General features: G+C 38.7%; 1 protein-coding gene across 1 annotated transcript in view; it reads left to right on the top strand.

The window, feature by feature from the left end:
* Cep70 (centrosomal protein 70) overlaps positions 1-27648 on the top strand; it is a 52805-nt gene that overhangs the window by 11673 nt on the left and 13484 nt on the right. The window contains exons 5-11 of the mRNA XM_051206475.1: positions 8491-8660; positions 10627-10683; positions 13106-13193; positions 13285-13373; positions 15018-15092; positions 21663-21768; positions 27097-27267. Of these exons, the coding sequence (XP_051062432.1) occupies positions 8491-8660; positions 10627-10683; positions 13106-13193; positions 13285-13373; positions 15018-15092; positions 21663-21768; positions 27097-27267 (756 nt within the window). The remainder of the gene's footprint in view (positions 1-8490; positions 8661-10626; positions 10684-13105; positions 13194-13284; positions 13374-15017; positions 15093-21662; positions 21769-27096; positions 27268-27648) is intronic.

Raw genomic sequence — 27648 nt, 5'->3', positions numbered from 1 at the left:
CACATGTCCTGCCTCCAATTGTTCTTGAACTAGTTGGGAAGTCACCAGAAGTTTTTCTGCCATTAAGAGCCATTGTTCCATCCACATTGGATGTCAGAAATCTATGTAATGGGAATGGGGGCTGGCAGTGCAATAGCAACCCTCCTTAAAAATGGCTAAATTCTTTTCTATCACCTTAAGTGTCTAATGGGAGAGTGGCCACAGAGTGAACTTCCTTAATCCATCTTACCTAGCCCTTGTCTTTTGTCCCAGCCCATTTTACACATCATCTGGAGAGCTTTGTTTCTTGGCAGAGTGCCTTGGGCGAGGGTTTGAGTAGTAAGGACAACTCCCATCTCTTTTAAGAGATCTCTTCCCCACAAATTAGTGGAGAGGCCAGCCAGGATATAAGGCTGGAAGTAACCTGAATGTTCTTCTGCGTCTCTCTAGTTAAACCAAACTGTTTTCGTAAACTACTACTATTTCCATGATGAAAGCTGTGTGACTGCTGAGCTAATTCTACCTGAGATAGTGACTATCAGCTGACCCATTACTTTTAGCCAGTGGATCGGGAAGTTTGAATGAGCTCTTATATGACCCACAAGGTGCAAGGTGCCTTTCTTTGATGAACGGCATTTTGAATTTGTTTAAACAGTAATTTAACCTGATTATTACTAGTTCCAATGTATGGAACTACCTCTAAAACTTGAAGAACTCTGAAAACATAATGACTATCAGTATATATAATCAGACTTTCATTAGACGCTGAAAAACTATTGCAACAGCTTGTAACTCAACTATCTGAGCTGAAGCTGGATCTGTCTGTACTACATATTTTTTTCCATCAATAACATAAGCTGCTTTTCCATCAGAAGAACCATCATTAAAAACTAACATAGCATTTTTTTAACAGGATTACTCTTTATAATTTTAGGGAATACAAAAGGATGTATTAGTACAAATTGTAATAGTCTATAAACTGATCATCAGTTTTTTCCCAAAAACTGAACAAAAGCTGATGGACCAAAAATTATAATTAATTAAAGCTTGAAAACGTAGGCCTTAAATCTATACAGAGGAAGGAAACTTCTAATGATAAAAGAAAATTAACTCCTTAAGTCAGGAGTGCCAGGGCTGGTGCCTGAGCCCACTCTCAGAAAAGGGGAGGTAACCTCTCACCATCTAAGTAAACATTCCTTTGCCTGTTAATTGATGGTTGTAAAGATTTAGAAATAACCATTAACTTACTATTTGGTATAGGGAACATGTATTACGCTTGGCTCTCTGGCAAAATATCTCTTAGACAGCATTTTGTACCATACAAGCTACTGCTTTAAAATAAGGATTTAACACTTTGGCTGGGGAAACAGGTAAATGCAACCATTACAATGGTCCCCTTTGCTATAAGACAGAAAGAATTTGGACCTTGCTGTGTGGGAAGTACATAAGCCTTGCATGGTTTTGCATAGTCAATATAGCATATCTGCTGATGCTGTATTGTATTCTCCAATTGTAAGAGAACTTGTCTATTCTCTTCAGTGAGCTGTCTAGGTGAATTGGGATTACTATCTCCTTTGAGAATACTTAAAGGTTTCAAATCACCAGTAGGTGCCTTTTAAAAAAGGATGTAACCATTGAAATATTTCCTAATAACTTCTGAAAATCATTCAATGATCATAAGCTATCTTTTCTAATTTTTAATCTTTGAGGCCTAATTTCTTTAGGATGTAACATAAGTCCCAAATACTTTTGAAAACTTTCTACTTTGACCTGTAAAGCTTTCATTAGCTGACCTGGTCTCATTTGCATTTTCACTGACACCTTTCTAGGTGGGGCTAACAGGCCCTGCAGTTTCCCCGGGCCTCCTTTCAATAGATTTTCTCAAATCTTACATTAACCTCCATTCTTTCAATTTCTTTAACCACCAAAATTTAGGAAGATTTCTGTTTTCTCTCCTCTGTTAAACTCTTTTGAGACGTCCATACAGAGTTCTCTGGTTCTGACCATTTCCTATTGTTTCACTCTGTAAGACAGTCATGGGAGATGCAGATCTCCCACCCTTTCAATTAAGACATGACCTGATGTCTCTCTCTATTATGGTTTGTTTTGATTTTTTTTTTATATCCCAAGCAATTCAAGTAGTACCTATTGTTGGGATTCACACATTTACACATTCACAATCACACTTCAGACACTCAGACATTCACATGTGTGGCCACACCATACATACAGAGCATACATACATATTTTAGTTCTTTTTCTTTAAACCAAGATTAGTTTGTTGAAATAAAACATCCTTATTGAAATCTCTTGTAATGCAGCTGTTATACACAACCCTTAAATTATGAGCATCCAAAATCTGAACAATTTTCAATAAATTCACCTGTTTCTGACAGGCTGCATTAATTTTTCCATATACTTGGCTGGGAGTTAGCCACAGCAGGAGTTCCTAAGGCTTAGGGCCTCTAGGTCCTATTCTTTAAGTAGTCTATTAAGATCCTCAGCCACCTTTTCCCATGTCAGGGGGTGAATAACCTAAGGACAATTTTTAGAAAGGAAAGAAAAGAAACTTACTAACTCTTTATATGAAGCTCTAATTCCTTCTTTCTCGAAAGGAAGACTTGATGTTCCTAATGAACTTAACTTCCTTGGACAAGGATTAACCCATTATTATGGGACGGAACGCGGGGGGTGGGGGGGAGACTCACCAGGAATTCGGTGTACTCATGAGCAGTGAGGACGGATTCCAATTTCTCGCCTTGCTGCAGCTCACAGGTCTGCAGGTCCGGCACTTTTCTCGGTGCATGCTACCGACTTTCTTTAGGGGTAGGGGACTCCATTCGGTAAAAACCCTCCCTCGAGCATCCACGTTGGGCGCCACCTGCCCGGACCAGAGGGGGCCTAGTTATTCGTGGGTTGAGGTGGACTAGAACCTGAAAATAATGGGAGAGAAAGAAGGAACGAGACCAAGTAATGCTTGTCAAGGTCTCACTTTATTAGGCACATAGGGGTTTTTAAAGCAAAGCAGGGAGGAAATGGGGAGGGGTAGCTGTGCTGACTCTGGGGCTCTGGCATTGTCCCAGGCCATAAATGTCTGTTTATCTCAGTTCCTGGGTTGAATGGAACAGACTGCTTTTTTTTTTTTTAGCAGTTTTCTGTTTTACCAAGATAAGGTTCAATTAGAGTTTTAAGGTGTAAGTAATTCTGCAAGAGGATGTGACTCAAGGCCAGCTCCCAACAATGGTGGATGATTTCTCTGATGTGTTCTTGGATTCAGTTTACCAGTATTTTATTGAGTATTTTTTGCACCAATGTTCATGAGGGATATTGGTCTCTAGTTTTCTTTCTTAGTTGTGTCTTTGTGTGGCTCGGGTACCAATGCAATTGTGGCCTTGAAAAAAGAGTTTGTTAATGAATCTTCTGTTTCTATTGTGTGGAACAATTTTAGGAGTATTGGTATTAGCTCTTCCTTGAATTTCTGGTAGAATTCTGCACTGAAGCCATCTGGCCCTGGGCTTTATTGGGTTAGGGTTAGGGTAAGTGGTTATAGGTCTATTTAAGCTGTTTATCTGTTCTTGATTTAATTTTGGTAAGTGATAGTTATCGAGAAATTTGTCCATTTCCTTTGAATTTTCAAATTTTGTGGAGTACAGGTTTTCAAAGTGTAATCTGAAAATTGTCTGGATTTCTTCAGTGTCCGTTGTTATGCCCTCCTTTTCATTTCTGATTTTTGTTAATTTGCATGTTCTCTCTCCACTTTTTGGTTAGTTTGGATTAAGGTTTGTCTATCTTTGTTGCATTGATTTTTTTTTTTTTTTGGTATTGTTTTCCTGGTTTCTATTTTATTGATTTCAGCCCTCAAATTGATTATTTCCTGGTGTCTACTCCTCCGGGGTAAGTTTGCTTCTTTTTGTTCTAGGGCTTTCAGTTGTGCTGTTAATTCTCTAATGTGACTATCCTCTGTTTTCTTCATATGGGCACTTAGTGCAATGAACGTCCCTGGTAGCACTGCTTTCAAGGTGTCCCATAAGTTTGTGTATGTTGTGTCTTCATTCTCGTTGAATTTTAGGAAGTCCTTAATTTATTTCTTCTTTGACCCAGGTATGGTGCAATTACGCATTGTTCAGTTTCCATCAATTTGTAGGGTTTCTGCGATTTGTGTTGTTGAATTCCAACTTTAAAGCATGGTGGTTTGATAATATATAGGGGATTATTCCAATTTTTTTGTATCTGTTGAGGTTTGTTATGTCGCCTAGTATGTGGTTGATTTTTAGAGAAGGTTCCATGTGGAGCAGAGAAGAAGGTATATTCTTTTGTGTTTAGATGGAATGTTCTGTAGATGTCTGTTAAACCCAATTGAGACATAACTTCTCTTAGTTCTTTTGTTGCTTTGTTAAGTTTCTGATTTGTGGTCCTGTCTAATGGTGAGAGTGGGGTGTTGAAGTCTCCCACTATAAGTGTGTGAGGTTTTATATGAACTTTGAGTTTTAGTAGCATTTCTTTTACAAATGTGGGTGCCTTTGTATTTGGGACTTTGTGCTGATGGATTTCTCCTGTGATGAGTAGGAAATGACCGTCTTCATCTTGTGCAGATCTCATAGTGTATTTCTCATAGTGAACTTGTTTAGAGCTCTGTGCCATGATAGTGACTTGTGTAGAATTTACAGTATATCTCCACTGAGTTCATATTACACATGAATAGAACTCATAAAGCACCCGTTTAGTCTTCATAATCTCAAGTACATACCTTGCAGTGCACACACACACACACTCCTCTGTGCGAGAGAGTTGTGTTAACTTATAGTGTATCTGTATAACTCATAACATCCTTTATAATGCTCATAGTGCACCTCAGTATAGCTCAAAGTACTCTTGATTAAAGGACATAAATATATCCCTGAGCTCATGGTGTCCCTTATGGACTCCAGGTACCCTATTTTATAGAGTGCTCATGATTTAGAGCTCATACTGATGTGTTCTTGGATTCAGTTTACCAGTATTTTATTGAGTATTTTTTTTGCACCAATGTTCATGAGGGATATTGGTCTCTAGTTTTCTTTCTTAGTTGTGTCTTTGTGTGGCTCGGGTACCAATGCAATTGTGGCCTTGAAAAAAGAGTTTAATGAATCTTCTGTTTCTATTGTGTGGAACAATTTTAGGAGTATTGGTATTAGCTCTTCCTTGAATTTCTGGTAGAGTTCTGCACTGAAGCCATCTGGCCCTGGGCTTTATTGGGTTAGGGTTAGGGTAAGTGGTTATAGGGTATAGGGTATAGGGTAAGTAGTATAGATAATAATGCATATTTATGCAAGCTTATACCCTTCTGTACAGACTTCACAGTCTCCTCTGTGTCTTATAGTGCACCTACATGCAGCACGCAGTGCTTACAGAAGTCTCCTATTGCATGTATGTTCCTCTCATAGGGTACTTTATAGAGGTTGTATGCCTTCATAAAATTCATGGTGTCTTACATATAAGTTGCAGTGCTCTGGGCACATCACATGCTGCCCTGTTTAGAGCTCACAGTGTCCTATACAGAGCTCATCATGCCTTATGTGGACTCTTAATCCTCATGAATAGAAGATTTTTCACCTGTGAAAGCTCAAATTGGAAATTTATTGAATCCATGATAGAGATCATAGTTCTCATTATGGATCTCAATGCCCTATATAGAGGTTTAAGTGGCCTGCATAGATACTATATTTCTCTTATGTGGTTATATTACTTTGTACTCTAATAAGCCGTGTGAGCAGATAGTAATGAATTCTGTACAGAGCCTCTGGAGATTCTTCTGTTTCTGTTATTTTGCCATACAAATGGCTGAAGTATAGATGAGGTGCTGCTGTGCCAGGCTCTATGTGGGCTTGGGGACTCAAAATGCAGGTCCTTCTGCTTGTTTGGTAAATACCACTAAGCCCTCTCCTCAGCCATGTAATGAAAAATAAAACACTGAAAAAAGAAATTGAAGAATACTCTAGATGATGGAAAGACTTTCTGTTCAGTTTATGGATTATCAGAACTAGAAAGTGGCTATATTACCAAAGCAGTTTCTATATCGCCATCAAAATCTAATGACTGTCTTCACAGAATTGAATAAACAGTCTTACTATGCATACAATAGCTCAAAAGGCCCTTGATAGTGGAAGCAATTCTGCAAAATTAATAATGCTGGTGATAGTATTATCCTGATTTCATAACTATAGTAACAAAAACAGTTTGATACTGTCACAAAAATAAGTGTGTCAGGGAAATATAATAGACAGCCCAGAAAATAAACACTTATCATATACCCATTTGAATTATGGCTTTACATACATCAGAAAAGAGACAGTGTCTTCAACATAGTATAGGGAAACATGATATCCATATGTAGAAGAATGAAAATAGATCCTTATCTCTTAGCTCATACAAAAATCAATTCAAAATGAACCAAAGACTTCAGGATTCTAAATTGTAACTGTTAGAAAAAAAGAAACCTCTTAGAAGTATAGACATAGGCAGAAACTTTCTGAAAAGGACTCCAATCACTTAGGAAGTAATAGCAAGAATTGACAAGTAGGATTGCATGAATTTTAAAAGCTTCTACACAAGAAAGGAACCAACCAACAGGGTTAAAAGACAACCAGTAGAAGGAGAGAAAATATCTGGAATATATAAGGACTCAGGAAAGAATGGTGTCAAATGTCTTTAATCCCAGCATTCAACAGGCAGAGGCAGGAGGATCTCTGTGAGTTCCAGGTTAACTAAGGCTACATAGTGAGATCATGTCTCAGAAAAGCAAAACAAAAATCAAGCTCAAAAATCCTAATAAATCAGTTGATAAACAGTCTAATTAAATGAAAAGACTGTTCTCAAAAGATTGAAGTACCAGTGACTCATAAATAGACAAATAGTGGTCAACACCCTTAGCAAGCAGGAGAATGTGAATTAAAACTACATTGAGATTCTGTCTCACCTTAGTCACAATGCTTATCATTAAGATAAAATGTAACAACAAATGATAAGGATTTTGGAAATAAAGAGAACCCATACTGAAGGGAGTATAATTAGTCTAGCCACTATGGAGGTTTCCTCAAAAAACTGAAACTAGAACTACCTTATGACCCAGTTCTACTCTTCCTGGGTATATACTCCAGAGACACTTGCACATCTATGCTTACTTACTGCAGTAGGATTCATAGTCAAGTTATGGAATCAGTCAAAGTGTCCAAGAGATGAGAGAACTAAAAGTGTGTGTGTGTGTGTGTGCGTGTGTGCGCGCGCGCGCGCATGCATTTTGAAAGTTGAAGCCAGACTGGGGGAATAAAAAACTGGGGAAGAGGAAAAACAAAGATACAGAGGTGAGAGCATGGTCAAAATATGTGGTATACAAAAATGTTCTTGTGAATCTAATCACTGTGTAATGAATATATTCCAAGAAAAATGTCAACCTCAATAATTCTAGGTTTTGGCTAACTTACATAATGAGGGGAGACTGGCATCCTCATCACTTAGCTGTAAAAAAGTTGTGCCTAGTTTCATGGAAGGCCAAGGCAGAGGGTGGGTTACTGCATATTTCATGTTCCCTAGGAGATGGGATGTTACTGGAAACTAAGACTATTTCCCCTTTGACGATGGCCATGTGCTTAGCTATGAATGTTATATTTTTAAAGTGAGACCTTTTTTTTTTTTAAATAATTCTAAGGCACATACTGGTTATGGACCCATCCTGAATTTATAGTCTCTTCCATTTCCTGGATGTCCAAACTGATTGTATCATTTGCAATCCATAAATCATTAAAAAAAAAAAAAAAACCCTTAATTTTCATTTGTGGTTCTCTTTCTCTCTGGTATTTTGAGACAGGGTTTTTGCTATGTAATAGTCCTTGTTATCCCAGAACTCACTCTGTAGATCAGGCTGCTGACCTTGAACTCAGAGAGATTCACCTGTTTCTGCCTTCTGAGTGCTGTAATTAAAGGTATGCACCACCACCACCCAGCTGTTGTGTGGTTCTTTTAAAAGACTTTAATATATAATTCTCTTCCTATTAGTTTTATCTCAACTTAGATATAAGGTAGGCATGATAGTACACACCTGTAACTCCAACAATTAGGTGGCTGATAAAATAGAATTTCAAGCTGGAAGCCAGCCTGGACTATGTAGAAACCTGGTTTCAAAAACCATTGAAATATAAAATTATATTTATATAATAATATAATTACATTATTATATATTATATATATTATTATATAATATATAATATAATTATATATAATATATAATTATATAATAATTTATATAATGGCTTTATAGAGATTCTTAAAAATACTTATGAAATCTTGAATGCATGTAATTGTCAAAGTTTCTTCATTTTCACTTTTGTGAAATATTAATATTCCTTGCATCAGTTTTTAAACAGCCTTGATGAGATTATTGAATGAAGCAGCTGGGTGGAGATGGTGACATGGGTATTAATAGAGAAGTATGTCCTACATGTAATAAATATACTATGGATTTACAATTTTCTACAGATGAAATGCCAGCATTATAAGAAAAAACGAATGGAGCAAGAAGAGACCATTGCTTCTTTGCAAAAGGATATCTACAGATTAACCAAGGAGGAAGAAGAGCGTATTGTCACTCAAAACAGAGTGTTTGCCTATCTCTGCAAGAGAGTTCCTCATTCAGTCCTGGATAAACAGTAATGCCTAGTACATAGGGTGATAATGGAACTAGGATAATGGAACTGATTATTTTTCAGCTGATTTTGTCTTGACAGTGGTTATATCTTTTGCTAGAGAAATCTCCTTTTGTCTCTTTTCCCCAGTTCATTGTGTGCATGCGTGCGTGCGTGCGTGCGTGCGTGCGTGCGTGCGTGTGTGTGTGTGTGTGTAAGTTAATTTTTCTTAGAGTATTCTGAGGAATCTATTTATTTATTTATTTCATGACAGGGTTTCTCTGTGTGACTGTCCTGGCTGTCTTGGAACTCTGTAGACCAGGCTGGCCTCAAACTCACAGAGATCCACCTGCCTCTGTCTCTTGAGTGCTGGGATTAAAGACATGTAACACCACTGCCTGGCTAACCTTAAATCTTTTTTTATTTTAAATATTTTATTATTTTAATTATGTGGCAGTGGGGTGTGAGTATGTGCATTTGAATACAAGTGCCCACAGAGGTCAGAGATGTGAGATCCTGCTGGGTTACAGGCAGTTGTAAGTCACTGATGTGGGTGCTAGGAATGAACTCAGGTCCTCAGGAAGAGCAGTATGTGCTCTTAACCACTGAGCCCTAAACTTTAAAATTTATTTTATGTGTTTGGGTGTTGTGCCTACCTGTATATATGTGCACCACATATGTTCCTGGTGCTGATATGGTGCCCTATCTATAGTGCAGAAGAGAAGGTGCCAGACAGCCCTGGAGCTGGAGTTACAGCATCTGTGAGCCATCATGTGGGTGCTGAGAATCAAACCAGTGTCCTCTGAAAGACCAACCAGTGATTTTAACCACTGAACCATCTCTCCAGCTTCCTGACGAATGAGTTTACACATTTATTTTAAAAAATATTAACCATGAATGGGAATGTGACATATGCCTTTAATCCCAACTTGAGAGGCAGAGGCAGGTAGATCTTTGAGTTCTAGGCCGTTCAGAGCCATTATAATGAGACTCTGTCTCAAAAAACAAAACCTAATTAAACAAGACCATGAGTTTTGTGTGTGTGTGTGTGTGTGTGTGTGTGTGTGTGTGTGTGTGTATGTGTAATGCTTGTGTTCTGGCAAAAATGATTGAAAAAAATTTTTAAGTTTGCCAGACTATCTGCAATCTGTACTTACTTTTTTTTTAAAGGATTTTATTTTTAATAATGTGCTTATGCATATGTGGGTTTATGTGCTTGTGAGTTCAGGTACTGCCAAAGACAGGAAGCCTCTGAAGCTGGAGTTATAGAAAGTGCTGGGAACTGAACTTGGCTCCTCTGCAAGAGCAGTATTCACTTTTTTTTTTTTTTAGGGCTGGAGGGATGGCTCAGAGGTTGGGAGTGCTTACTGTTCTTGCAGAGAACCTGGGTTCTATTTACATCACCCACATGGTGGTTCATAACCATCTAGCTCCAGGGATCAGATTGGCACTTGAACATAAATTGTGTACACACACACACACATAAATAAATCTTTTTTTTTTTTTTCTGAGACAGGGTTTCTCTATTGTAGTATTTGCTGCCCTGGTAGTCACTCTGTAGATCAGGTTGGCCTCAAATTCACATAGATCCACCTGCCTCTGCCTTCCAAGTCCTGGGGTTAAAGGCGTGTGCCACCACTACCTGGCTAATCTTTAAAATGTTTCTGTGTGTGAGTGATTTGCCTATATGTGTGTGTATTTACCACATGTGAGCCTGGTGCCTGTGGAGGATGTAAGAAAATGTTTGATCTCCTAGAACAGAGTTTTGGATGATTGTAAGCCACCATTTAGGTACTGGAAATCAAACCTGGGTCCAAGAGCAGCCATTGCTCTTAACTGCAATCTCTTCAGCCCTGCAGTATGTGCTCTTAACTGCTAAGCTATCTCTCTATTCCCAGCATGTGCTTACTTTTTCATTAGAATTAGAAATTATGTAAAAGAATAGTAGATACTACCTTTTGAAATAATTAACATATTTTTTGTTTTCTAGATTGCTTTGTCTAATTGATTACTATGAATCTAAACTTCGAAAACTTCATACACAAAGGTATAAGTAATACAATTTTTCTTTTGGTTTTTCGAGACAGTTTCTCTGTGTAGCTTGGGAACCTGTCCTGAACTCACTCTGTAGACCAGGCTGGGCTCTAACTCACAGATATCTGCCTGCTTCTGCCTCCCAAGTGCTGGGATTAAAGGCATGTGCCACCACCACCTGGCAAATAATATAATTTTAAAGTAATCTAGGATGAGTATTATCTAGAAACAAATTAAGTTTCTGCAGCTTTTGAGACTTTATGTTCTGAAAGTATGTATATTATTATGAAATTCTTTTTCAAATATAGTATTTTTATCATACATGCATACTCAGGGTTTCTGTTTTTGTGAAGAGACATCATGACTATGGCAACTAATATAAAGGAAAACATTTAACTGGGGTGGCTTGCTTACAGTTTCAGAGGTTCAGTCCATTATTATCATGGTGGGGAGCATGGTGGTATGCAGGCAGACATGGTGCTGGCTACATCTTGGTCAGAAGATAACAGGAAAGGAAATAGACTGTGACACTGGAGTATCTTGAGCATAGGAAAACTCAAAGTCTCATCCCCACAGTGATCACTTCCTCCAACAAGGTCACACCTATTCCATCAAGGCTACAACAAGTGCTGCTTCTTTTGAGGGCCATTTTCTTTCAAACAACCACATTATACAGTGGGTTTTTTTTTTTATGGTATATTTTGGAAATATTTACCCTCCATTTCTTCCCAACAAATTTTGGTTCCTCCTCACATCTTCCTCACAACTTCATGTTGAAAATCTTGTGTGTGTGTGTGTGTGTGTGTGTGTGTGTGTGTGTGTGTGTGTGTGTGTTTTGAGACAGGGTTTCTCTGTGGCTTTGGAAGCTGTCCTGGAACTAGCTGTTGTAGACCAGGCTGGCCTCGAACTCACAAAGATCTGCCTGCCTGCCTCTGCCTTCCGAGTGCTGGGACTAAAGGCGTGTACCACCACTGCCTGACATGTTGAAATTCTTTTAATCAACATCTATTAAGACTATATTTTACTGGTTAGGTAAACAATACCTAACCAGTTATTTCCTTTCTATTTTGTTGAAGCATTATGTTATTTAGCCACTGGATGGTAAGTATAGTCATAAAGTATATGGGGCAATGTTATGCAAGTTTAAATATGCCAAAGATAGAATGTCAGTGAAAAATTGTCATATAGCAGGTGTGGTAGTTCATGCCTGTATTCCTAGCTCCCTGTATCCTGAGGTAGAGGTTGGAACATTGAGGAAGTGAAGGAAAGAGGATAGCCACAGGTTTGAAGCCAGCCTGGGCTACATAGTGAATCCCCAGCTGGCTTGAATTCGAATGAGACCCTGTCCTGATAGTGTATTTGGGAATATGTGTATCAGTACTCATGTAAGTAAATGCAAGACATAATGCTATGTACTCTAATTGTGAGTCAGGTGGGAGTGTGTGTGTGTGGCAGAGTTTCCAAGCCAGATAAGGTAAAGGATTTCTCACTTAGATGAATGAGTACACAGCAGGAAGAGTGAATGTATTAAGGAATTTTAAGTACTTAAAATTAATCAGAGAAGTCTGAAGCAGGGTAGGTGAGGTGTGCTATGCACTATGTATTGTTACACTTAACACTTTTTCTTGATTTTTTTATGAATTGAAAGTACTAGGAGGAATAATATGTACATGGTGTATTTTTTTAAGACCAGGAATGTTCTATTTGTGTTTTGTTTGTTCATTTAAGAAGTAGTTTTTATTTCCTCTACATCCCATGACCCAAGTTTTCTGGTCCTTATACATTCTAAGTAAAATAGTAAATAGAACACTCTAAGATTAGGTAGTGCTGTGATACTACTCTCTGTAGAACAAGTAGGAAATTGGGATTTTTTAAATTCATGTTTAAATTTTTTTTTATAATTTGACTCATGACAACTTTTTATTAAATAGTAGTTAGCAATAACAAAAAAATCAAATAGAAAGGACTAGAGAATATTTTAAAATTATAACAAATGTATCAGACTCTGCCCTTCACTGCATTGAGGTCTTAAGAGTTGTCAGTATTTTCTTTAAGGTTCTGTTTTTACTTTTATAATAGTATTTATGATCAGGGAAACCCTGGGGCATGTAAAAGTTAAGCACCTGGTGAGGGGTGTGAGTGCCAATGAGTGTTTACACTACCCAGGGCTCCCGTACATACTCTTGTGCTCTTGGTCTAAGTAGAGCCCAGAAGTGTTCTAAGGAAAAGACCCCTGAACATAATTTCAAAAGGTACTTAGAAAATACTGTTGCCAACATGACCCACAAATTAAGAAAATATTAAAAAAAGAAAAAAACCCTATTGAGAGGTACATTTGTCATGTTTAAATTTTTAAGCCCTTATTAGATTGGCTTAATTTTTGCTAGCTGAATATTTTCTTTAAGGATATATAAGATATGTTTGTCTCCCTTCAGGAAGGGTAAAGAAGACGACAGTCAGTCAGAAGAAGAAAAAGACTACAGAAACCTGGATGCCTCACCAAGTTATAAAGGCCTTCTGATGGTATGGAGACCAGAGAACTGCTAAATACCTTTTTATAAAGCAAAATAATCCCCTAGGAGGGTTACTTATTTTACTGTGAAATGCATTGCAGTCGTTACAGAATCAACTCAAGGAATCGAAATCCAAGATTGATGTACTGTTAGGTGAAAAGTTGAACCTCCAAAAAGATCTGGAGAACAGGTGGGGGAAACTTAATTTTTCTTTACCTTTTAGAATGTTAGATAAATCATTCTTGACACTCTTATATTCCTTTTGGTAGGTTGTATTTCATGGCAAATAATAACAATCCTTAGGCAAACAAGGGAAATGAGAAAATAGGAATTCATGTTGATGATAAAACTAGGTAAGAACTTCAAGGAGATTCAGAGTTTTCTTATGCTTGTGTGCTTATATGTGTGGGTACAGATATGTGTGTGTGCATCTGTGCTCATGCATATGGAAACAAGAATCGGCCTCAGATGCTGTTCCTTGGGTGGGTCCACCTTGTTTTGTGAGACAGGATCTCTCCTTGAGACCTGCCTGGAGCATGCCAATTAGGCTGCCTCACCAGTGAGCCTGAGGGATCTACCTGTCCTCAGCACCCACTTCCCAGTGCTGGGATAGTAAGTGGTTCTTGGTCTTGAACTCCGGTCTTCATGTTTGCATGCCAAGCACTTTACCAGACTTAGCTGTCTCCCTAAGCCCAGGTTCAGTCTTTGTTTTGTTTTCCTTTTAAAATTAACTACAGCGAGGGCTGGAGAATTGGCTCCTTTGGAAAACTGCCTGCTGTGCAAGCATGTGAGGACTTGAGTTCAGATCCCCAGCACTTATGTAAAAAGTCAAGCCAGTTGTGGCAGAGTGTACCTGTAACTGCAGCATCGGGAGGAGGTGTGACTGGCAGATTCCTGGAGCTCATTGGCTGGCCAGCCAACATAGACACTTGATGAACTCTTCAGTCCAATGAAAGAACCTGTCTCAAAAATAAGAATTTAACGCATGTTTGGGAATAATGAACTATAGATTTAGGACAGTAGTTACTCGTGACATGAGAGAAACAGGAATGATACTAATGAGGATGTCTTAACTAGGGTTTTTCAATGGCCAAAAGCAACTTTGGGAAGAAAGGGTTAGTTTCATTTCACATAGTCCATCATCCAGGGGAGTCAGGGCAGGAACCTTGGGGTAGGGACTGAAGTAGAGGCTACGGAGTGATGTACTTCCTCATGGCTTGCTTAGACTGTCTTCTATACCATCAAGGACCTTAGGCCCAGATGTGGGCTGGGCCCTGTCATATCAATCGTTAACCAAGACAGTACTCTAAAGCCTTGCTCACAGGCCAATTTTAATGTGTCATTTCCCTCATTTAAGATTCTACTTTCCCAGTATATCTAAATTTGTGTCAAGTTGACAAAAAAAAAATATCCATTACAGAGGATGGTGTATTCACCAGAAACAGATTACATAATAGTACAAAAGAGAATAAAGACTTTAAATAAGAAATTATACAGAATATATCAAATGCCTAGTAAACACCTAAGAATTAAGATTTTAGTAAGGGAGATGGCTCAGCAGGTAAGAATGTTGCCTACTTTCCAGAGGACCAGGGTTTGATTCCCAGAACCCACATGGTAGCTCACAACTATCTAGACTCCAGTTCCAGGGGATCCAGTGCTGCTTTCTAGCATCTACAGGCACTAACACACACACACACATATATATGCAAGCAAAATACCCATGCACATAGAAGTTAATTGAAAAATAATTTTAATGTTTATTGATAATACAAGATATAATTTTGTCATTTTTGATAAATGTAATGTATTCATCATGATTTCTTTTTTATAGGCCCACAGAACATGAATTAAGACTTTATAAACAACAGGTGAAGAAACTGGAAAAAGCCCTTAAGAAAAGCATCAAGTAATTACATTTTGTCAAAGTTACAGATTATAGTTGGGTCCTATGTTTTATTATTTGTTTTTATATCTATCAGCTGTTGTGTGTTATAATACAGCAAGCTTGGTTTGGAATTGCTAGGCTGATGAGAGATGTGACATGACAGGTATTTTGATGCAGATATGCTAGCATGAACCTATAAATCCTAGCATTGTGGAGGATGGGCAGGAGAATCACAAATATGAGGCTAGGCTGGGCATATGTACAGCTTTGTCTCAAAAAAACAAAGACAATAAAAAGGGATATTTCTGATTCTAACAGTTTAAAAGCAATTTGGATTTGACTTTATTTTTTATTTTATATAGCCTTGAGTATCTCATGCATTCAGATGATGAAATATGATCATTTACATCATTTCTCCTCTGTAACTCCCTTCTCCTTAATCTGTCCCCCAACTAATTTGGTGCTTTTTTTTTTTTTAAATAACCTCTAAGTCTAGTTGGTACTACCCATATGTGCATGGATCTGGATTGTCCACTGAAGCATGGGGATCTTGTTGGTGTCCACATCCTCAAAAGGAATGATTTTTCTCCCCCAGAAACTTAACTACCAGTGTGGTAGAGAGAGTGGGACCTGGATGGTCTATGCTGGAATCTTGTCTGCCTTAATTTTGTAACCACAGTGCTGTGGGTTCATGATTGTGGCAATTATGTCCTGAAGACAGTTTCACAGCACCCTCCATCATCTCCTGGTTCTTCTGTTCTTTCTGCCTTGGTCCTGGAGTGTGGGGGGTGATAGGGCTGAGCATTTAGCCCCTTCTCAGCACTGTGACCAAGTGTGTTTCTCTCCATTGACTGCTGCCCACTGCCAAAAGAAACTACTTTAATCAAAACTGAGAGCATCCAGGTTTGTAGATGCAAACAGACATTTAGACAACATTTTTATCAAAATAACAATGGCAGATTCTACCCTAAGGCCTAAGACTCCTGAGTCATGGGCTTTTGCCAATGACTAAAGGACCAGGCATGAAGTTCTCTCTTGTGGAACAGTTCTCAAATCCAACCACAAAGCTGTTATCCCATGCCACTGTTGGACCAGCAGGCTTATCTTGCCTGGTAGGTCAGTGCTGCAGCATTCAGGGTCCAGCACTGGTTAGACCATTGATGTCTTTTCTTCTTCAGAAGTCTAATAACACCTCTAGCACTATGAAAGCTGGCCAGCATTAGGAAGTTTCCTGGCTGGTTTGAGATCTATTTCTGTATGTATGTCCTTCAGCCAAAGTGTTTTATGTCTTCAGCAATAGGGTTTATAGAGTCTTGCCAAATAGTTTAGTGGGTAACCTGGGGCTTTGAGAATAGCCTGTGTTGTTCTGAAGATCTCTGGGGGCTCCTTGACCATTAATTCCTAGAAAGTATCCCATGTCTTGCATCCATGTATTCTAGGAGTGGCATTGTCCACCCATGCAGGCTATTTTCATTAAAAATATCTTTCAGTTGTAATCTCAAACCAGTGCACTTCCATAAGGCTTTTCCATACAGCTTTAGTTTATTAGTTAATAAGTTTTTTCTTTAACCCCACCCACCCCACCTGACCCCTTAACACTCAGTAATTCCTCTTCTCTTATTCATATATAATTCTTCTTTCCCTCCAATTTTAAGAACCAGGTTGTGAGATAGTAGACTTCCATGTGGCTTTTCATGTAACCTGTCCTTGGGTCAGTCAGCCTTCCTCGCTGCCCCTTTGGTACTCTCATACTACGTGCCCCTCCCCTCCCTGATTAAGCCTGTATGCCCTGTTAGTCCACATCTCTACTTTCATTTCACCTGTGATTTACTGTCCTCTTTCCTTTAATGTGTTACCTTCATAAGGCATCTTTCTAGTTTTCTGGCTTCCACTTGTGTTCCAAGTTAAATACACAAAAGATTTGAAATTAGGAATTGCATATGAAACAGAACATATAAAATTTGTCTTTCTGGCCCTGGGGTTGGCGTTATATTTATTTCAATTGAATAAAGAAATAAAAGTAGGAAGAAAAGATAAGATTTAAATAGAAAATTATCTCTAGAAATAGAAGAATTGCAAGAGAAACAATGAAATTGCAGATAGCAGAGTCTATATTTTTATGGTAGCTAGTCATGATCTGAAAATTTTTATGTTAATTTTGGTGCTAAATACTGAACTTAGGGTCTTGAGCATGCTAGGGTAAATGTTGTACCACTGATGATCTGAAAATTTTAGTAAGTTTTATTACTTAAAGCCTAAAAGTGCCAGAAAATACAGTGAGCCAGTTCTATCTACTACTTTAACTCCTACCCATGCTTTGAGAAATGATTTCACATACTTCCTTAAGATTATCTATATGTGTTCTTTGATTCAAAAGACTAGGGCTTGAGAAAGTAATTTGTAAAGCTTGGAGTGAATCATTTTGAAAACAGTGTATGCCTTAGCTATGTTAATTCCTTTGTGTTATTAGTGTATATTGTTTCAGTTTTCAGTGATAGTTGCTCTTTCTCCTCCCCATGGTACCACTGTCACAGTGAAAAGGCAAATAAGGACAAGGAGGCATTCATTGTTTGTCTTCTTACATAAGGTTGGAGAGAAAAACTAAATGGAGAAATTTAGGGGAAGGTTTGGAAAGGTTGCATTTAATCAGTGAACATCCCTTTCTCCTATTGCTGGGCTATCTGGCTTCCCAGTAGTACTTCCTAGTATCTATGTGGCATTCTAGACACTGGGGTTGTAGTGATAAGCCAAATAGGAAAGGTTCCTGACCTCATAGAGATGGCATGAAGGGAGGAGGATCATGAAAGAATAGCTAAGACAATTTCAATTTAGCATAAATACAATAATAATGGTGATAAGGGCTAGTAGATGGTTCAATGGACAGAAGCACCACAAATCTTATTAGGGTGTATAGCAGTCTAGTTCTTTTCCTACCAATTAAATAATTAAAAGGCAGTAAAGGATTCAAAGTTTAGCGGTGCTAATGTTTTAATCAAAGCAAAAGTAGCAGTTGAAGACAGACTCTTGAAAAGGAGAGGTCCTGGAGTCTGGGGTCTGCAGGTTATCTTTGGGCAGCATTTTTTTTTTTAATTGAGTCAATTAGCACTTCCATTACCAGTTTGACTGGAAGTCTCTGACAACACAAGAAGTTTTTCAGATCAGGGATTGGATGATGGGCTTCTATTAGTTGGGACTCTGGATCCATGAGGTATTGAGTCATTGTCCATGTGCCTTATACTCTCTGCACATGTCTTCACAAGTAACTGTTCTCTGATGTGAGTCATGCTGCAATAGAAAAGTTAGTTTTTTGCTGTGTCCCCTCCCCTATGGTGTCCAACATCCACTTTAGGATGTACCAACTTAACATTATCCAGGGCTCCTCTTCCCTCACTATTACCTACAAGGGAACTCAACTCTCTTTCATTATTCCCTCCCAGAAGATAACTCCAGCTGCTATCAAGGGATTGGGCCAATGATAGGTTAGTTGCACTTTGCTGCTTTCTGCTGACAGAATGGGCAGAGTTATAAAACAGCAGTCAGGGTCCCCCCAGAGGGGGCCTATGCATGCTGCTGCTTTGCACTCAGACGAACTTATCTTTAGTGGGAAGGTGTTGTTTGAAGAACAACTTGAGGTCCCCAGTGGCTCACAAGAGTAGCTGGAATGAGTTGGTTTTGGTCTCAGGATCTGCTGATAGGAGTATCAGGAGAAGCAGTGTGATGGACCCATCCATCCAGTCCTGTCCATGCTGCTGTAGGTGAGGATAGAATAATAGGATATGGGCTCTCTAATAGTGTGTGAGCAAGGCATCCATTCTGATTTAACTAAGACTCCAGGGTAGAAGACGAGGAATCTCTGTTTCAAGAAAACCTAGCTTGAAGTTCTTGACAGTGTTTTCTTGAATTTTGCTAATTGGATAATATGGGAAATTAGCCTGGCCATTTCTGGGTCAGCACCAAATCACTGGTAAGAAATGGCCTGCCATGTATTGCCTCAAAGAGGGTTAGGCCTTGATAGTGAGGGGTGTTTCTAAGCCTGACTAAAGCTAGGGGTAATTTAGTCTAAGTTCCTTTAAATAAATGCCTCTTTAAAGTCCTCTCCAGCTTGCCTGTCAGTTGAAGACTGACAATGTAGGTGAAACTGAGTTCTTAAAGTTTTAAGTCAGGCTTTCAGTGACTTCTGCCCCAAAGGCAGATCTGTTGTCACTTGGAGGCATTTAGAAAGTTTAAATCAAGGGATTATTTCTGTAAGTAAAATCTTAGCCCTGTCTGATGTCCTCTGTGTTTTGAGTGGAAAAGCCTATCCAGCCCACTAAAACTAAAAGAACATAGAATTAGGCCTTCCTAACCTTTGAATGAAGTAAAATTACTAGTCTCCTCCTAGATAAAGTCATTGTCTTTGGATCTGAAAGTGCCTGTTTGGTGGGTTAATCTTTTGGCATATTTCACATCTTTGTGCCACCTATTGGATTACCTCCTTGAGACCTTAGCCTAAAATACCTTCTGGCTAGAAAAGTGTTTTCCTTCCAAAGTGATAACATTTGCTAAAAGGATGTTTAAACTTTCTGTGGAAGAGATTCTGGTAATAGCAACTAGTGAAAGAGAGCCACCATTTTTAGTCAAAATGACAATCAAAGGCTATTTTCTTGGTGAAATATTTGGATCTTTCAGGGGTAGTAAGGATTCCTCCCCAAGAACAGGGCATTTCCTATGACTTAGTGTAGCTTTCTCAAGTTTCTGAATTTGCTCCCCTATTCCCTTTGGCTAGATGGTCCTCTCCAGGGGCTGGCTCAATGGGCCCAAGATGATAGCCTTTGGAGGGGGTCAGAGATGGGAGAATGAGAGGACTAAGAATTGATGAGGGAATTGATTTGACTTTCCTCCATTGTAAAGACTTCTCAGGATTCCTCAAGCTGGGTTGATCCTCATTGATTGGGAGGACATCTAATCTTCTAGAGATCACCCTTACAAAGAGGGAGTCTTACCTCAAATAGCCTTCCTGCCTCCATAAGAGATACATTCCTACAATCCTAGTTGTGTTTCCTGTGTGGCTATCAGCAGTTTCCATGACATTTATCCTTTTGTCTATCCTCCTGGTTCCATTTATAAAAGATCAGTGTAAGAGTTTGGATTGAATTATCCAATGGCTTGCCTGGTTCAATCACCAATTTTTGGAGTTATATATAAGGCTAATCAAGTCAGGCATTTATCATGTTGGATAATCTCTTCCTGTGACCCTGGTTCTATATTAGTATATATTTTAGAGCCTCTTGATATCTTTGGAAACGCATCATGGGAGTCTCCTTACCTTTTAACCCACTGTAGTCAGTTGGGCATCGTTTAAGGGCTTAATTGCTGACTGAGACCTTCTAGGCTGCAGTAAAGAAGTACCCTAAATCCATCCACTTCTCTGATCCTCTGGATTGAATTTAGGATTGGATTAGAACTTCCTCTTTACCAGTGGGAAGTCTTTTCCCTGGAAGTATAAAAGTCATTTCCATAATGGATGTCCTAATCTATTCCTTATCTCTCTAGAAATGTTAGAGTTTGTTCTAACAAAGCATGTGAAATCATAAAGTTGGCTTACTCTCAAAAGGTTTGGACATCAATAAAGGAATTGGGCTATCAATAAAGCTTCCAAGGTCTCTATTTTAGTTCAGAGAAATAGAGTCGTGCACATAGGTTGTCCCAGATTCACCTCTGGAGATCTGCCTAATTGAAAATGTTTTATGGAAGAAAAGAGGATAATGTTCTGTGGCTGGACATCCAGGGACAGTGTTTCATACTGGGAAGGGCTCTGCTCTTTCTAAAGGACTGCAGATTGGCATGAGTAGCCAGAAGACTTAAAGGGGTAGAAACAATCATGTTCGGCATTTCATGAATTTGGGGATTTGGATACTTTGTAGGAGGTTAAGACCTGTTCCTTTCCCTCTGGCTCCATTTTGGACTAGATCATATACAGCCAGAGTATAGGGGTACATCTTATGTAATCAGGACAATCCAGAGTGATCCTTCAAGTAAAAGGACAATTGAACATACTGGTTCTCAGTCCACTTTCCCTCTTGCTTGCAAAGCAGGTTGAGCGGGGTGATGATATTGTAGTTTAAATTGCTTCTGGAGGCCAGGATTTCCAGTTACTTAGTGGGTATTCTGGCCAGGCCTGGATAGGGGAAAAAGAACCTTTTCCTTATGACTCTGAGGGTCAGTTTTATCCTGTTTTCTAGGAAGCACAGTAGGGGAGAACTTGATATGAACTTGCATGTTGTCAAATCCATCTGACCCTATCCAGTAAATGGGAGCATTCCTCAGAGAAAAAACACCTTTCTTCTTACTCTGCCCTGGGCCCAGATGGATGCCTCTGGTCTAAGAAAGCCCTCATGTTTAGAGATGACTTCTAACTTGTGATGTATTGGAAAAAACTTTTCCAGGGACAATATGGCTTGCTGCATACTTAAAGTTTGCACATGTGTGCATGCACATATATAAGTAAAAAGAGATAAGGTTTTGCGGGGAGCCCAACTGGATCATTGACTAATTATTTTAATCTTCTACCTAAGAAAGCATTTTTTTGTTGACGTTTCCCCCCTCCTTTAGATTACAAGAGCTTATTGGTCAAAAAAAGACTGATGAAATGGAGAAAACGGGTGAGCCCAGCAAAGACAGCCATCAACAGGCTCTAATTGACCAGAGATACTTTCAGGTATTGAACAGCTGATGCAAAGACTGGAGTTTGTGAGGATCCTTGGTTTTAATTCAGTGTAATTTGTTGTCACTTGGTAAGGAATGCTTATAGAGACAGCTCTAGGTATCTGTGGGGGCTTGGTTCTGTGGTACTTGTGGATGCCTAAATTATATAATGGTATTGTGTTGTGACTTGAATGTGAAAACCCCCTATATGTTCACGTGTTTGAACATGTGATCTCCAGCCATTTAGAAAGGTTCTGGGATGTCCTGAAACTTGCTATGTAGACCAGGCTGGCCTCAAACTCACAGAGATCCTTCTTCCTCTACCTCCCAAATGCTGAGGTTAAAGGTGTTCACCACCATACTTGGCCATAGGCTTTAAATTTCAATTTAATTACTAACATTTTAAACACGAAGAGAATGTAGGGTTGAAGTCCTTTAATTTCTTCATGTCAGTTATGGGAGCAGAGTCACATGCTTCCCTTGTCAGCTGTGAGCACGTGCCCTTTGACTAACTGCGGTCCCACGTCCTTGTCTCTGTTCAACTTTTCCCCCTCACTGATTTCTGTGTATATCATTTTCTGTTTATGTATCAATTTCTTTCTAGATTCTGTAGTCTGTTCCATTCTTTTACTATTCCAAGCTCTCCTGCAGCTTTTACAGTTGATCTTCATACTATTTGAGTACATTTAAAATTTCTTGCTTGGATATATTTGAGCACATTTGCTCTTCTGGGTGAGTACTTACTAAAAACAAAATCCTATTAGGATGAATTGAAATATAATTGATTTTATTAATTTTTGGAGAAATGTTAATTTACAAATTTAAGTCATCTCATTCAGAAACATCTCTAATTTGGGAGGTCTTTTATGGCCTTCCATAAAGTTTTATATATTTTAAAAATTAGTTCAGGTGTATTTCTTGTCAGGTTTATTTTCTAGGTATTTAATGACTTTGATTGCTGTTGTGAATAAAGATCCAGTCAATTTTGTGAGAATTTTCTTTTAGCTGTGTCTCTGTGAGTATGTAATGCGGGCTTTTCCATTTGCTCTCATGTGCTTAGTCTGAGAGCCTGTGAGTGTAGAGAGCAGCTTTTATTTCACTCTTACTGTTGGCATCTTACTGCTTTTCAGATACTTGGTTTCCTGCTCTACTCTTTGGCTTTCTTTTCTTTTTCTGACATTTGCTAGATTGATAGATGTTTCTTTATCCTTTTTAATTAATTTTGTTTTGTTTTTGGAGACAAGGTCTCACTATGTAGATAAGGCTGGCCTTGAACTCATAGATCCACTTACCTCTGCCTCCTGAGTGCTGGGATTAAAGGCTTGTACCACTCTCCCCTTTTCTTGTCCTTTAAAAAAATATCCTAGTTAACTTAATTCATCTTAGCTTTTCCTGTTCTGTGATTACTTTTAGAATGCTTTAAACACCACCACCACCACAGGAGTTTATCAGTGTCAGTGAACTCTCTGAATGATAAGAAATTACTGCTTCTCTTTTAAAAATTCTTATCTCTGCAGGGATTGTTTTAAGTCACTTTATGGTTTCCCCATTGTTATCTTCTGCTGCCCATCATCAAAAAGGCAGTTAATTCATATAGGAGAATATAAATTGCCATCAGTAAAAATTCTGAGGGAATTAAATTTTCCACTAAAATTATGAGTTTATATATAATTGAAATGAAATATTAAAATATGTTTTCATGAAAATGAAAAGCCTTCTAAATAACCTCTGAAGTCATGTTACCAGGAGACCCATTAGTTGCAGCTTGAAGTATGCACAGGACAGAAATTCAAGATAAAATGCTGATCTCCTTTTCATACTTTGTGTGTGTGTGTGTGTGTGTGTGTGTGTGTGTGCATGCGCACGCATGCATGCATGTACATTCATGCACATGTGCAGTTGTGCATTCATGGGTCCCAGGAATGCATGTGGAGGTTAGAGAACAACTTGTGGGTGGGCCATGTGGGTCCTGGGGATGGAACTCAGCTTGATGGTATGCAAGCCATGTCACTGGCCCTCAAATTCATGCTTGAAGATTATTTCTTAAATAGGCTAGACTTGATGTTGATAAATGGGAAATTACTACTATTTGTGTTTTGTTTTTTTAAACACCATCCAGGGCACATTTTTGTTTAAGAAAGGGTGGGGACAGGAGGGCAGGTAGTATCTAAACACCCGGTGCCTCCTTAGAATACTTTCTAAAAGGCTCTGAAGTTAAAAATGGAAAATCATGGAGAAAACACGGTTGGAAGAGTGGTCTACCTTACCTGTCTTTGGGTGATACCTAATGTAGTACTCATCACATCTAGAGAGAAGGAGAATCAAATAATATACACAGCAAGATGTTAAAACTTCAGTTTAGATATCAGTGATATTAAGGAGTTGTCAACTTTTTTCACTGTGACAGTGGTACTAGATTGTATAGACTATACCAGCTTTTAAGGGATGCCATGCTTTACTATTTGAGGGTAAAGAAAGATGATAGCTACATTTCCTTCCTTGGTTTAGCTAACCATACAAACAGAGTAAGCCAAGCTAGGAAAATGTTAACAGTGCTGTATCTAGGTAGAGATTATGTGAGTGCTTGTGGTGGTTAATTTTATGTGTCAGCTTGACTAGGCTATACATTGCCCAGATACTTGATTAAACAGTGTGCCTGTGGGTGAATAGCAGACAAATACATTGTCCTCTTGTGGTAAGTGGATCTCATTTAATCACAGAACATAAAGGCCTAGGGGGAATTTCTAATACATGCTTTTTTAAAATTTTATGATTTATTTATTTATTTATTATGCATGCAGTGTTCTGTCTGCATGTGTCCCTGCAGACCAGAAGAGGGCACCAGATATCATTACAGATGGTTTTGAGCTTCCATGTAGTTGCTGGAAATTGAACTCAGGACTTCTGGAAGAGCAGTCAGTGTTCTTAACCTCTGAGCCATCTCTCAAGCCCCTCTAATACATGCTTTTAAGATACCTTGTTTGGTTTTGGTTAGTTCTCCTACCTTTTGATTTGAACCAAAATATTAATCTTCTAGGGCTTTGGGACTACAATTCTGGGCCTCCTCTCAACTTGCTAACTGATAGTCATGGGATTCTATTAACTGCATGAGCCAGTTCCTTATAGTGAATCTTTTTTTTTTTTTAATATGGAGATCTCCCTCTCATATGTGTGTGTGTTGTATTTGAGCCTTCAAGTGATTACACAAGGCCCACTTATATGTACACACAAATGCATTTTCTGTTGGTGTTGTTTCTCTGGCAAAGCCTAAAACACTGTTTAGCATACATACTAAAGTTTTTGTTTAAAATATTGGTTGTTGTTGGTTTAATTGTATTTTGAGACAGTGTCTTGCTGTGTAGTCCTGGCTGGTTTGGAACTTGCTAGCCAAGCTAGCCTTGAACTCCCAAAGATCCTCTTGCCTCTGTCTCTGGCATACTATGATTAAAGGCATGTGACACCATGCCCGACTTGTTTTAATGTTTTATAATGAAAAGTTGGGCAATTTAAAACAATCCATTCAAACCTCAGTCAAAAAATATTCTAGCTCATACCTGACCTGTTCTACCATGTGGTCAAGGAGTGTGTTCTCCTTGCTCCATTATTTCTTCTGGTCCCCTACTAAGTTTGGCATTTCCAGGAGTGGTTGTATAGGGTAGATGATGTGTGAGAAGAGAGAATGACGGTGCTGCTGCTATATTATAGCACTGGTGCCTTTGGAGGGACTGATGTCCAAATATAGCCTCTGCTTTTCTTTCATGGAGAGAGAGAGAGAGAGAGAGAGAGAGAGAGAGAGAGAGAGAGAGAGAGAGTGTTTGCACGCGCGCGCACATGTATCTGTTTAGTTTTCTTCTTTCTCCTAAATGGGGATCTTTAACAACACAGCTTAACAACACAGCATTTATTTTGTGGGGCAGTGCATTTTACCACTGACATCTTATGAACTCTTCTCCCACCCTTAGGTGCTGGACTGCTGTGGTCCTCCAGCCGTAGAGCCATAGACAGTTTTTGTTGTTGTTATCATGAAAGTAAAGCTTATCTCTCTTCCAATATTTCTAGTTGGCCCGAATCTATCCTTACCCTATCATAAGACAAAGGGGCAGGTTTCTCTTGCTGCCCCTTTCTTCTTCTCCTTTGTGTTGTTCACATATGGCCCAGTTCATCTTTGCTATGTGACAGACACTTCTAAAACTTTAGTAGTATCATGCTTGGGCAGTATGTAGTTCTGCAGAGACTGGCCATAAGTTGATAGTGTGTCATTAGAACTCTTCTTGTGGCAGATAGTGAATTTCTGTGTAAGTAAATGGGCCCATGCAGTTCTGCCTGGACTTGGCCATGTGGCGGCAGCAGAGTGTAAACAGTGATCTAGACCACTTAGAAATTTTTTCCCTCTGCCTCGGCATGGTGGTGCCCACTTAATCTCAGCACTAAGGAGACACAGGCAGGCAGATTTCTTTGACTTCAAGGCCAGCCAGGGCTGTTATACAGAAAAATTCTGTCTTGAAAAAATAAAAACAAAACAAGCAAACATTTTTTCAAAGACTCAAACTGGCATTACATTCTTTTTAGTAAATTCTGTGGACCAAAGTAAGACCCCAGACCAGCCCATATTTAAAAGGTAAAAAAAATCTCTCCATTTTGATTGGAGAAGCTGCTTCCTGCTTTGATCCATAGCTTGGAAAAGACTATGATTTTTCAATTAATTGATATTATTAGATGTGTTTTAGCATTTCACTTCTATTATAAACTCAAGTGAATACAAAACAAGAACTTCTAAACAAGCATCAGAAGTCAGATTCTCAGCACCTGTTTGCTGTAGCTTGTTCTGGGCAGATGAGAAGAGCAGTATTTGCTCCTAGCTCTAGAAACCCTGAGCAGACACTCTCAGAGAGCCCTATCTCGGGATTTATAGCATTTGTTAAGAATTACTGGACTGGCTGGCCAGGACTTCTCTGTAGAGTGAAAGAGTGGGTGGGGCTTAATTAGTAACTATCTTTACTTGAAATTTCAACTGAAATTGTGAAACAAATCGAAAGCTCTCCTTAATACCCTACTTAGCTTAAATATGAGGAGACAAAATTAGGGAAATGTTCAGACTTAAATAAGGATGTCTAGATGGTTATTAATCTGTGGGATTATAATAGATGCTAACTGCTTTCAAACCTAAATTAATGTATTTAGTTTTCTTTAGAATTTGTACATCTATGCTGGTGAGACTGCATTACCACAATATTTACAAATGTTTGAACCTGATGTCATGTTGGCATCTGTGCACTCCTTTCCCACACCTCTCTGTAGCAGACTCAGACATTTTAACTACAGATACTGTCTGTGTTTATAGGTGCTGTGCAACATCAATTCAATTATCCACAATCCTCGAGCTCCAGTAATTATTTATAAGCAGAGAAAGGGAGGAGCCCAAAACTTCAATAAAGATACTGTTCAGGACTGTGGATTTGAACATCTTGTTCCTATAGTAGAAATGTGGGCAGATGAACTGACAGCTTTAAAGGTAAGTAGTTGAATATTCTTTACATGTTTTGAAAATCTGTTGGATTGGCTTTTGTTGTTCTTTAGCTGTAAAGCTAACAATACTTTTGTAAAATTGGAATACTGCTGCGTACATCTTTTGTTCTAGTTTTATTTATTTTTTTGAGACAGAGTCTAATTGTGTAGTCTAGGCTGGACTGGAACTCTCTGTAGACTAAGCTAGTTGGCTTTGAACTCAGATATCCACCTGCTTCTGCCTCCTGAGCGCTGTAATTAAAGGCTTGTGCCATCATGCCCAGACTTACATATTTCCAGTCCTGTAAATTTGTTATTGTTAAGCTTGCCTCCTCTAAAGTTCTACCTAGAAGATTTTTAAATTTCACCTCATTGCGACTCTGTAGTG

This window comes from Phodopus roborovskii, unplaced genomic scaffold, assembly GCF_943737965.1.
Source record: "Phodopus roborovskii unplaced genomic scaffold, PHOROB, whole genome shotgun sequence".
Lineage (NCBI taxonomy): Eukaryota > Metazoa > Chordata > Mammalia > Rodentia > Cricetidae > Phodopus > Phodopus roborovskii.
The sequence above is the reverse complement of the archived record's forward strand: the minus strand, read 5'-3'. Positions and strand labels throughout refer to the sequence as shown.